Here is a 12,790-nt window from a genome sequence, read left to right on the forward strand (position 1 = left end):
GGCAAAGCGCGCAACATCTTTGTACGCTTTCTCATTTGAGGCTGTGCCTCTGCCACATCTTAACAGTACAATATTTTTTGCTTTGTTTTATTTTACTGTATTTTATTTAACTCTGGTGTTTCGCAGCCAATTATCGTGTATGCAATTACATACATACTATGTTTGTATATTTTAAACAATGTATTTAGATGTATGTATTAATAAAAAAACATTGAGACAAAAACGAAATAAATGCAAACACAATTCAACAAACAACCAAATTAAAAGCAATTTTTTTGAATTCATGGCTTAGAAAGTGCCTCTGGAAGGGGGAAAAAGATAACTACTAAAGGTATACACCTGTTTCAAATAATTTTCAAGTCATCTGGCTCTACGTGCCGGAATGGATAGCGATTTACCTGTTTAGATCGACGACGCACGCTTTTAACCGTTGTTTGTTATCAAGCAGATGCTCCTCTAATACACGCCTGAACCAATTTCTATCAACTAAAGAACGAGATTCGGGGTTACGTACGTTGTGCGAACAAGCCCTTAACGACAGAGAGGCTACCAACTTTACCAACCTTCGCCCGCTAAATGCCACCATCGGAGTTCAATCACCATCCAATGCAGAAAAGAGGTTTAGCTGCCTGAGGTTCGCGTTATCTGCGCTAGTCTGAAATTATTACAGTCGGGGTATTGTAGCAACTCAAACTCCTACTTATCCAAACTTGACTCCCCAAAGTATGTTGTGCATTTAAATATTTTGCTCACGACACCAACCACACCTTGTCTCCTAAACCCAGCCCCGCTCATACAGCACGATTTCTTGAACATTAAATTATTTTGATGGAAACGATTGAGGGACGACCCAATTCTAGGTAGGGTTAAGTAGCCGCCACAAAAACAACAGCAAAATAGATTTGCGTATTACAAAAAAAAAACCGTTAATATATTAAATAACACTTCAGAAATAAATTTTGTTGTAATATTTAATTTACATGAAGAAGAAACAGTGCAAACACTAGCGATTTAAACGCTAAATAAACATTATTTCGCATAACTAACATACAAAAAGAAAACATTTAACATTTAAGGCTTGTAACTTTGGTAACTAAAACATTTCAAATTATTTTAAAAGAAAAATAATGCATTTCAAACTAAACTCACGGTATGCATATGCGTGCATTCAAAGATATTTCAAATTCAATTTATGTAGATAGACTTTGCATTGTTAAATAGTTAGCCTTTCCAACATAACGAATCCATATGCATCTTCCTGTTTTTCCTTCTTAATCACATTATCATTTGTGTTGTCGTCCCACAAACGAAGATCGTTGAAACGGTCAAGCCCATATTTTAATATCTCCTGAATGTCCTCTTCATGGAGTACTCTTTCGTAATCTTCTTCAAATGCGAAAGTCTTGACAACCGACTTTTCCATAACATATCCTTTTCGAAAATCGCTTTCTTCATCGCAAAAAGGCATTTTGCAAAGCAATACATAGAAACCAAACAATTCCAAATCCCGCACTTCATCCAAAATTGTTTGCAAACTCGGAACGAAGCAATCGTCAAAAAAATTTAATATCTGAGTCAGGTGCTGATGGTAGACTCGAAGTAAGTCATAACGATGCAAGGCTAATACTTTCAAGCTTACGCAGGCGTTAAAGAAGAAATTTAAGTCGTAACCGCAACTGCCAATAAAACAGCTTTCGAAGTTTTTCTGCAGAAAGGTATAATTTAGTAAATTGTTTGAGCATACATGCACATACATATCGTTGCTTGGCGCGCAATACCACATATGAGGTAGCATAGAAAAAATGTCAAAATCAAAAAAATCATTCAAAAGTTTTGAAGATAATAAGTTGCTTCGCTGTTTTGTGAAATTTTCGGACTATCTTATACGTGGTATGTATTGCATTTGGCAGATACGAGGTATTTCGCGCCAAGCTACGATATGTATCATCCTTATTTACAAAAATTCCTTTGCGCGGTAGACTAACCGCTAAAATTCTAAAGAATTTATTAGCAACAACTGCAGCACTGAATCGATTAGTTATTAATAAAAATTTGCGCAAAAAAGGATCTTTGTTAGAAAAAAACTAAATGTATGTGTGTATGTAGGTACACATGTAATAATTGTCTTACAAACAAAGAATATCTTCCACATTTGCCATCAAAAATGATATTCTGCATTGATAAATCACCAAGCGCGATCACTTTGAACTGACAACGTCTTTTCTCCAGCAAATCAGTAATGCGTTGATGAAATGAATCCACATTTTTGCGCATTTTTGTACAGATTTCCTCAAACTGAGGGAAAATCTCCTCCACAGCTTTAATGGCAGCATGCATGCGTTTTTCTACATCGTCTTTAGCCAACAATGGCGGAGTTTGGAAAACAATTCCATTAGCAGGATGCTTGAGTATATGTAAAGTAACAAACAAAAATTAGTATAGCTACAAAATAATGGAGAACTTATTAATAGAAATAACCTCTTTTAAATAAACCATCGATATGGCATGAAATTGCGCAAGTTTTTTTATAACTGCTTCTGCTTTGTCGAAACACATTTCACTTCTCTTAACGCATTGAAATTTTGTAAAATTCTCCAACACCAAGATGTTATCGTCGCAATAATGGTATCTAAAAAGAGGTTAACTTTTAAACAAAAGTTGCTTAAAAAACTATATACATATGTATGTCCACTCACTGTAGGCTAAACTGTGGTATATACATATCATCATCCGAATTACTCGAATTATCCGGATCATTCACGTCTTCCCTTAGAAGGCTTTGATTTGCGTCCGAGCTGGAGTTGCCGCAGCGTCTGAAGAGGCCATTAACTATTATGCCTACTTTGTTAAAAAAAAACACTGTATACTCACTCCAAAATATCTTCATAAATTTGTTTCATCTTGGGTAAAACTACCAAATGCATTGAAAAGTCAATACAATTGCTTGCATTTGAATTTTCTGCTTTTAAAACGACGGGCAAGATACATGTTTCGCATTGATCCGGATCCTCTCCTTTCTTTTCGATTTGATATGTTACATGAATTTCTCGTCCCTTATCCACTGAAGAAGTTACGAGACAGTATTTGAACCATAACCTCTCGGTTTGCTCATTTCCGAATGCGTCTTCGAGATATTTTCCAATGGCATCACTAAGTTTGTTGGACATTTTGTATCAATGTTTAAAAAGCAAACAAATATATAAAACTTTAACGTGTTCAGCTCAGTTTCAGTTAAAACCACAGCAATTATATGTACTTTGGTAAAAAATATGATAAACGGAAGTAAAATCAACCACGTTGTCACCAAGGAACAAGTTTCGGCCAAGAATCCCCTTTGTCGTAGTAAAATTGAGTTTTGCGGCAACACTTAAATTTTATGCTCAATTAGGGAATTCCCCGAAATCAGTTTCCAGCCCAAGCAGGGTTGCCTTTCACAAAAAAAAAACTACTTACCATACTTCAAAAACATTTGAGGGATTCACAACGGTGTCGTATTGTTGTATGTCGTAGGCTTTAAAAACTTAAAAAAATGTTTGAAGGACGTGAAACGACAACCAACTATTTTTTAACACTGCAAAAATTCATACTATGACTTTGATGGTACTTTTCGAACCTATTTAATATATTTTTTAGGCGTTTAAAGTTTACTACATACAACAATTCGACACATGTGACACCGCTGTGAATACCCCAATTACCAAATCAGAAAAATATCTACCCATATATTTTTTAGGTATTTTAATAAAAACTATAGCTATATATACATGGTATTTGAGATCATATTAACGGCAGTGATAAAACTAAAGGCAACAATGAAACTTTAACTGGAGTTATTATAGACAATTACAATTACTCAAAAAACAGATTGGTAATTTCTTTAATATTCACAATGTTTTTCAAGTAAAATTTTTTGCTATTTTTTTGCTCCATTTTTGTATAAAAATCAAGCATTCAAGCTGTCTAGATTAAAACAAATTCCAAACATTTTCGTCTAAATTTCGACCTTTTAATTAGCCCATGGAATTTAAAACCTAAAATCCTGCTGATTTTTTTCATTGAACAAATTGGCATTTATAAAAGCTGGCGTTGTTTTTTTTTTTTTTTGTTTTTTTGCGAACAATCATAGTGTCCTGTCCATTTTTTCTTATTTAAAGAATCATTTGAAATATTCAAGCAATCATAAGCGCAGGATTTTAGTAAAATGAGTTTTGAATAGAGCACGATATGTTGGCACATACACATCGTTACCTTAATTCACAAATGCCCTAACCAACACTTTTTTCGCAGATTTTGGTTGGATGTATTAACCCCTTGTCGTCCGACGGTACTCTCCAGTACCATCATTATTTTTGTTCTTTTAAACAGAATGGGTGAATTTTTTCTACCATGCAGACCAACGGTACTCCAGAGTACAAAATAACAAGCATATTTAACGGCACTTTTTGTCACATATTTTCTATTTTTTCTTTGCATGCTCATTTCAAGTTGGAGTTTACTATAGTGCAGTCGCGAGTTAATAGTGGCGTCTTTTTTTCATTATTTCTAGCAAAGTTTTGAATATTTTTCTACAAAATAAAAAGAAAATATAAGCTTGGTGATTTATTTTTCTATAACTGACGAAAAAACTATCTAGCTCTTGTTTGTTTGTCAGTGATAACTGATTTTCCATTGGAGACTTGTAAGTACCGTTGGGCTCTGCTGGCCCTTGTAGTATTCTCAAATGTAATATGTATATGTATATATGCAATTATATATAGTTTTTAGTTAATCATGTCTGGAGTTTACGGCAGATCTTTGAGAGAAAATGAAATTGCTGCAATTTTGGAAGAAATTCCACTCGACAATGGCCAAAACACTGATATTGAGAGTGAGGATGAAGATGAACAAGTGATCCTTTCAAAAGACAGTGAGGATGACATTTTTAATGAGATTCTAAATCAAATCCAGGCAGAACAAACTGCCGAGGCAAATATATTACTGGAAGATCCCCAAAACGGAGTTCTTGAAGAACCATTGCGAAAATGGAGAAAAGTTGAGAAAATAACAGAGGTTTCACAATTTGACTCACCAGAGGGAACAGTAGTTGGTTATTTTGAAGATATAGATACTCCAACAAAATTTTTCTTGTCATTCATTGAAACTATTGTTGAGGGAATCATATTTCATTCAAATTTATATGCCGTGCAAAAAGACAAAACCCTAAATCTTAAAAAAAATGAATTCTATGCATTTATCGGCATCAACTTCTTTATGGGTTACAATCAACTTCCAAGTTGGCGACATTATTGGAGTACGAGTGAAGATTTGGCTGCACCCGTAGTTTCCAAAACTATGTCCCGAAATAGATTTGACTCAATATTACGATTTTTGCATGTAAATGATAACTCTAAAATCCCAGAAAACAACAAAGACCGACTATTCAAAATTCGTCCAATGATCGACGCTCTGAACCAACGATTTCAACAGGTATATCATGGAACAAAAGAACTATCAGTTTTTAAGGGTAGAAGCGCCATCAAACAATATTGCCCAAAGAAGCCAATTAAACGCGGCTATAAATTATGGTGTTTGGCGGATCAACATGGATATATTAAAAAGTTCTCAATATACCAAGGAAAAGATGAAACTGTTGAAGAAAAGTACGAAGGGTTTGGTCTCGGGGAGAGAGTGGTTTTGTCTTTAACAGAACTAGAGTGGGGAAAGAAAAAGTACGTGTACTTCGATAACTATTTTACATCTGTTAGGCTCCTAGAATTTCTCCAAGCACAAAAAGTTTTTGCATGTGGAACAATAAGAGCAAATCGGAAAGGACTTCCATCAAACATGAAACCAGACAAAAAAATGAAAAGAGGCGAGTTTGATTCACGAACCACAATGAACGGTGTAATTGTTTTTAAATGGATAGATAACAAACCAATATTATTGGCATCTAATTTTCATGGCACTGAGCAAACTTCAGTTCAGAGAAGAGATCGGAAAGGGAAAGAAATACAGGTTAAATGTCCAACTGCAATTAAAGATTACAACTCTTTCATGGGTGGAGTAGACCATGCTGATCAGTTAAGAAGTGCCTACGGGAAAGACAGACGATCTAAAAAATGGTGGCATAGATTGTTTTGGGGGCTTCTAGAAATAACGTTCATTAATTCTTACATCGTGTACTGTCAAACTCACGAAAAAATTACTCTGCTAGAATACAGACGGGCCGTGGCCCAAGGCTTAATGACTCAAAAAGATGTTGTTGCCAATAAACGAAGTTTGAGTCTTCCCGTAGCACCATCATGCAAAAAACGACGTGGTAAGAGTGAGTCAGTGGCAAAAGATGTCCGATTAGGTAATTTGGGAGTACATTGGCCTATATTTGTTGAAAGCCGAGGAAGATGTGAAATGTGTAGCATAAACAAAGTTCAGTCAAAACCACATTCGAAATGCCAACACTGCGGCATATTTTTATGCTGCAATGAAAAAAAAAAACTGTTTCGCCGAATACCATGGAATTGAAGTATAAAAATTGTATTCTTGAAACCCGACGGTACTGCAAAGTACCATATCCTTTTCTTATACTAAGATGTCCTTGAAATTTATGATTTTTTTTATTGATTAATAAAACATGCATATGAATTATAGTATACAAAATGTAATACGAAAACTAATGTTTTTCTGGGCTTGGGCAACAAGGGGTTAAAATAGTACACTTTGAATAAACATTTTAAACTTTTTAAAAAGCCCTCCCGTTTTTTAATATTATTTTTATAATGTTTTTTGCTTCTCCTATAAAATAAAAAAATTGCTGGTTAGGGCCTTTGTGAAATAAGGTAAAGATATGTATGTATATAAAAAGTGTGCAATAGACTAAAAAAAAATTGTAATAATATAAAGATAACTACGAAAAATAAAGCGAGAACGAAAAGTTTTATTTGTTTTTCAAACCAAATGCTTGAACAAAAATCTACCAAAATGAACTAAAATTTCAAATTTATACCAACCCAAATTTTTTATAAAAATTTAAAAAGTGGCAACCCTGCGGCCGAGGTGAATCCTTCCAGCCGATAGGATTCCGAATATTAAGTGGCCCTTGACACACGAAAACTATTGTACGCCTTTACCTGTCAACATAACTTAGTCTTGACACAACATTTAAGACGTCTTCATAGGGTAATCTGAATTTTGACCCCTACGCGCCATGCCTTTACCGAGTCCAATTGGGCCTAAAATTTGTATGTGATATCTTCGACTATAGTAGTATCGAAGTAGGGGTTGAGGCTTGGGGTGTCTGATGTAAAAATTTGCTTCCTACATTTAAGGACCACCCTAATGTACATATCTATATATATGGTATGTATTTAAATTAACGAAAAAACTGTGTACAATTGCATGTGAATTGATTTCTGCGGAAAAAAAACAAGAAAATACAAATACATACGATACTTTTTAGTTCGTATCGGTTTAGTGTCGATAATTTCATTAAAAAAATTCCAAAAAAGAAACTGCCAAGAGAAAGTAGCGATACCAGAGGGTGCCAATACCCCTTGATATGCATTCTATTAACGACAAATATTTAAATATAAAGGCAAACTTTCGAAATAATAATAGCAAATATTTATTTATTACTCGGAAAAATCTTAAGACTAAAGTGATATAAGAAAACTTAACCGAAATGAGAACAAATTCTTGCGTTTTGTAAATATATATACTAAGGAAATACATACATACATATATGCCCTGTGGCCATGCAAACCTTATCACCACTTTTTGAATAAAATGAGGTACAATTGTGAATTAGTAAAAAATTCTTATTTTTTAAATATAGTTCACACTGCAACAAAAACTATATAAAAAAAAGTTTCAAGCTTTGTATAAAATTTTAGAAAAATTCATGATATTTTCATCAAAAATGTAAACATTGTAATCCAAATTTATGGGAAAATTTTGGGTATGCAGTTTAATGGCACATTTAATTTTAGTACAGTAAAGTGCACGTTTGAAATAGCTAAAAATTGTGTTTTTTTTTAATTATTTACCATAAGATCTTGTGCATAAAAAGCATGCGTTATATGGAAAAAACTACTCGAAATTTTCATTAAAATTTTTATAACAAAATTTGAATTTTTGATGAAAATTTGATGAATTTTTCGAAAATTTTGTATAAAACTTGAAACTTTTATTTGTTTAGTTTTTGTTAGAGTGTGTACTATATTTAGGAGAAAAATTATTTTTTTTAATGATTTTAAAAATTGTATTTACCTAAAGTTGTGATAAGATTTGCTTGGCCATATTACTGTAAAAGTTAAAAATTTAGTTTTAAATGAATAATTCATATTTTTTTCTTTAGTTAAAAACTTAAAACCATTTCCAAAAATTCGTATGCGTACTTACGCGTTCACACATTAACATGGGCATAAATGTACATATATGAATTTATGTTTTTTTATTACTATACTTAATTGGTTAGTTCGATTGGGTTAGTTAGTTTTGTCCCACATATGAAGCTCATAAAAGCGATCCAGCCCATATTTTAACAACGTCTTTACGCGGTCGCTGTTGAAAAGAATTTCATATTGTTGTTCAAATGAAATTGGCGCAAAATTCGAATTTTCGGACTCCAATGTGCAGCAATTTTGAAAATTGTATTCTGAATTATAAATAGGCATTTCGCAAAGTAATGCGTAAATACCGATAAACTCAAACTCTCGTACTTCTTGGAGAATGGTTACCCAACTGGGAATGGAGGATTCATTTAAACTTTTTAATGTAGCAGCAAAATGCTCATGATAGTAATGAAGTAGTTCATAACGATGGGATGTCAACATATCTAACGTCAAATTTGCGAAAAAGAAGAAATTCAAGTCATAGCCGCAGTATCCAACGAAGCAATTTTTAAAGTTATTCTGTAGAAAATAGTAAATAAAACAAATATAAATCAAATGTGGGAGTGTGTAGATCAGTGTTGGGCGCGCTGCGCTAATTTTCACTACTACATACTAGGCTTTAGTGGTAGTGCACTATATGGTTAGTGGTAGTGCATTTCAAATTTCACTAGCACTACACAGTGATAGTGAAATAGCTTTTTTACTGTCACTATCTAGTTATCGGTAAGGGAACGAAAATTTCACCATCACTGACTAATTACACTGATTTACAAATTTTGAAATATTTGGCAATCTTTGATTTTAATACCCATTTCCTAACAACAGCTTTGTACAAAAATGTATAGCCACTAACCATATAGTGGTAGTGAAATGCATTTCCTCTAGTGGTAATTCATTTAAAATTTCACTACCACTGCACGAATAGTGTAATGAACTGCTCAGTGCATTAAAAATTCAGAGCAGCGTGCCCAACCCTGGTGTAGATACGTATATATATAAATAAATATGTATGTATGTACATCAGGGGCGCACCCAGGAATATATTTTAGGGGGGGTTTTATATTTCTGAAGATATATCACCGGAAAATACTGAAAATTTTCTTCAGATAATACGCTCTTTAAAATATATTTATGCAAGTTTTATGTACAGAATGTAATAAATAAATAAGCGTTTTAAAATTCATAAACTGCACTTTATTTACATAAGATTAACAGAACTCTAACACTTTTAACCGATTTAAAAAAAAGAGGAGGTTATCAATTCGCCGGAATACGTAACTTTGGACCACGTAAACCGATTTCAATAATAATTTTTTTGTAGAAAGATGGTACCTCAAGGTTCGGCGCGTAATTTACGCCCCCCAAAATTTGAATATAAGAATTGAAGTCGGTTGTGTTCTTTCCTTAAAAACTACTTTTTTTAATAAAAAGTTCTATAAACTCAAGATGCGCTCAACTTTCAAAAGTACCTAATAAAAAATATTAAAAAAGACTCAGTAAAAATAAATTTATTGATTCCATGAATTTTTGCTCTTTTATGTTCCTTTTTTCGATTTCTGGTTTTTGGCTTTCGATAAAAATGGTGATTTTTCACGATTTCTAAATTTTTTTAATATTTCGAATACCGAAAAAATTAACTGAACTCTCAAGAAAAACGAAAAATTCATATAAAACGACGGACGAGAAATGGAAAAGAAATTTTCTACCAAAATTTCTTAAATCAGTTTGCAGCTCTCAAGAAAAAATGCTCGTATATTCATTTCCTCATGAAAATTTACAGCAAAAGCAAAGCACTTTTTCAAGCAACAGAAATTATAATAAATATTTCTTATAATTTCCTTGAGAGCTGGATTCCTAGCTTTAAGATACAGTTTGTATTTGAGGTTATTAGCTTTAGGGGGGGTTTGAACCCCAAAACCCACCCCTTGTGTGCGCTAATGATGTACATATACATATGTTCATATTCACTAAATATGCTTACAAATACTACATTTGCATCAAGAATTCTGACATTAGAGGTAACACGTTGTATTGTTTCAACGAGCATGTTTTTAATGGACGGTTCACCAAGTGCAATGATTTTATATTGGGAAAGTTTGTTGGCCATCAAACCAGTAATGCTCTTATTAATTGTTTCCACATAACTGCGTAGTTTGGTAGTTATATCTTTAAATTCGGGCCAATATCCTTCTATAATCTTAATGGCAGCGTACAAGCGTCTTTCAATCTCATCGTTAGCCAATAATAGCGGAACCTTTGGTATTACATCATCAGCAGGGCACTTTCATAAGAAAGAAATAGATATTAACTAAAAAAAAATATACCTACATACATACATATCGAGCCTTAACCGCCAAAAAGATGTAAGCGAAATTTTTTTTCAAAATTTTATTTTTGATGCACATTTCTGCATCAAAAAGAAATGTCGCTTACGTATTTTTGTCGCTTAGGGCTCGATATGTACGATGTACATACATATGTACATATATAAATGCAAACATTAAGAAAATTTGCCGAAGAAACCGTGGGTCTAAAATCAATTTGGAGTTAGCCAAATTGCGAAAAAAGGTTTCTTAGCATTTTGCCGTAGTGCTACAAAGAAGTGCTAAAATAGCATATTAAAAACATGCTATCAGGGTTTTTTTGGTATGAGGAATCCATTTCTGCAATTTTTTTCTTAAAACCAGGGGGCACCACAGTGAAAATTTTCTCATTTTCTTCGAAACCTATTTCCGCAATTTGGCAAACTCCGAATTGATTTTAGACTCATGATTTCTTCGCCAAATTTGTTTAGAATTACACACAGAATCCCTCTGTGCTATACGCGCATAGTCGAAAAAATATACCATAAAAAAATAGCGCGTAAGTAGTCAAAAAAAATGTGGTCGCCCTAATGCATATCGTCGTTTAAAGTACTAAACTGCGTATCGTTATTCTGCAAAACCGCGTAACTGACATTTGCTGCCAAAATTGGATTTGCTCACACAAGCTCTTGGCTCAATCCTTATCCATTCGTCCTGAAATATACTAGCCAGAAATGCGATTGCTTTATAAAAAAGAGAACCATTTTGAAATGAGTGTTTTTACTCTCTAGAAAATAATTTAAGCAACGCGGTTTTGTACTTTAAACGACGATATACATAAGGCTGCATCTATAAAAAAAAAGAGGCGGGGTTTTCACAGGAATTATTAAATATATTAAATTTTAAGACCCACGGAAAAACATTAAGATTTACATACGTGAGCTGGACCGATTTGAAAATAGCTTCAAAAAACGTATTTTGTTTTCGTTGATAAAATTTTTAAACATTTTTATGAAGACCTTTTAAGTTTAAACTCTTATACCATCTTAGGTGATTTTTAAGTAAACGGTTTTTTAAAAACTAATTTTATTCTATTTATTAAAAACAAAATTATTGGAAACATTTTCAAATGGGTCCAGCTCATGTAAATCTTAATATTTTTCCGAAATAATTTGAAGCAGTCTTTAAATATAATAAATTATATAATTCCCATGGAAAACAGTAACGCCTTATTATGCAGATTGATGCACCCTAATATACATACGCATGCATATATATAGATGTACGTACATATACACATACCTTTTTCAAATATACCAAAGAAGAAGCATGAAATTGGGCCAGTTTTCGTAAGGTAGCTTTCGCAACATGGATTGGCAGACTCAAGTCACTGATGCGCTGATAATCTTGACTTTGTAAATACTCCAAAAATAAAAAGTTCCCCTCAGAATAAATATAACTGGAAGGGAGATTTTTTAAATGATATACACAAAAAAAACTCCAAAAGATTAATGCATGCACTTACGTACATACATAAAGTCTTGCTTTCAACTTACTTTGCACCAAATTTCTGTTTGGTATCTTCCCAAACCTTATTGTATTCTTCCAAAATACGTTTCATTTCAGGCATTACCCTCAAATACATAAACACTTCAAGGGATTCTTTTCCATCTGAAACTTTTTCCTTAACAACGGCCGTGAATTTGGATTGTCCTGAATAATAAGAAACCTCTTTTACTTGTCCGATCTTATAATTTACATCAATTTTTCGGCTATTATCCGTTGATGAATATGTCTCAGTATATGTAAACTTTAAGCACTTGGTACTCCCATCGATATGATTGGCTTTCAAATAGCGTTCAATAACTTCACCGAGATGATTTGCCATTTTTCAGATGTAAAATAGTATTAAGTTTTAACTAAAACAAAAGAATAATTGATATTTATCACGCACGATCAGCAATAAAAAAGTTGAGAATAAATTTCCACGGAAATTACAAATACTTTGTGATCTCGTTAAGTTTCACTCAATAATCAACTTTGTCATAGTAAAATTTTTCCTTGTGGCAAGATTTAAATTTTACGCTTTAATAGGGGATTCCCGCAAATCAATTTCCG

At 33.0% G+C, this 12,790-nt stretch overlaps 1 protein-coding gene across 1 annotated transcript; it reads right to left on the reverse strand.

Moving 5' to 3' along the window:
• Positions 1-1,213: 1,213 nt before the first annotated feature.
• Positions 1,214-12,302, reverse strand: LOC118745076. Its single transcript, XM_036478614.1, has 5 exons — positions 12,229-12,302; positions 11,975-12,131; positions 10,351-10,650; positions 2,131-2,403; positions 1,214-1,705 (listed from the first exon to the last, which is right to left on the reverse strand). The coding sequence occupies exons 1-5, from the start codon at positions 12,300-12,302 to the stop codon at positions 1,214-1,216; spliced, it is 1,296 nt and encodes a 431-aa protein (XP_036334507.1).
• Between the last annotated feature and the right edge of the window lie 488 nt (positions 12,303-12,790).

Source organism: Rhagoletis pomonella, unplaced genomic scaffold, assembly GCF_013731165.1.
Source record: "Rhagoletis pomonella isolate Grant_MI unplaced genomic scaffold, Rhpom_1.0 Rhpom_scaffold_00008, whole genome shotgun sequence".
Lineage (NCBI taxonomy): Eukaryota > Metazoa > Arthropoda > Insecta > Diptera > Tephritidae > Rhagoletis > Rhagoletis pomonella.

Bases quoted from the DNA above. Each gene is read 5' to 3' on its own strand.
- LOC118745076 (XM_036478614.1), bottom strand. From the start codon at position 12,302: ATGCCTGAAATGAAACGTATTTTGGAAGAATACAATAAGGTTTGGGAA. The intron at 10,651-11,974 runs GTATGTGTATAT...TTCTTATGAAAG, and splicing joins CTTTGGTATATTTGAAAAAG to TGCCCTGCTGATGATGTAAT. The intron at 2,404-10,350 runs GTAAGCATATTT...CATATACTCAAG, and splicing joins TTGATGCAAATGTAGTATTT to CATCCTGCTAATGGAATTGT.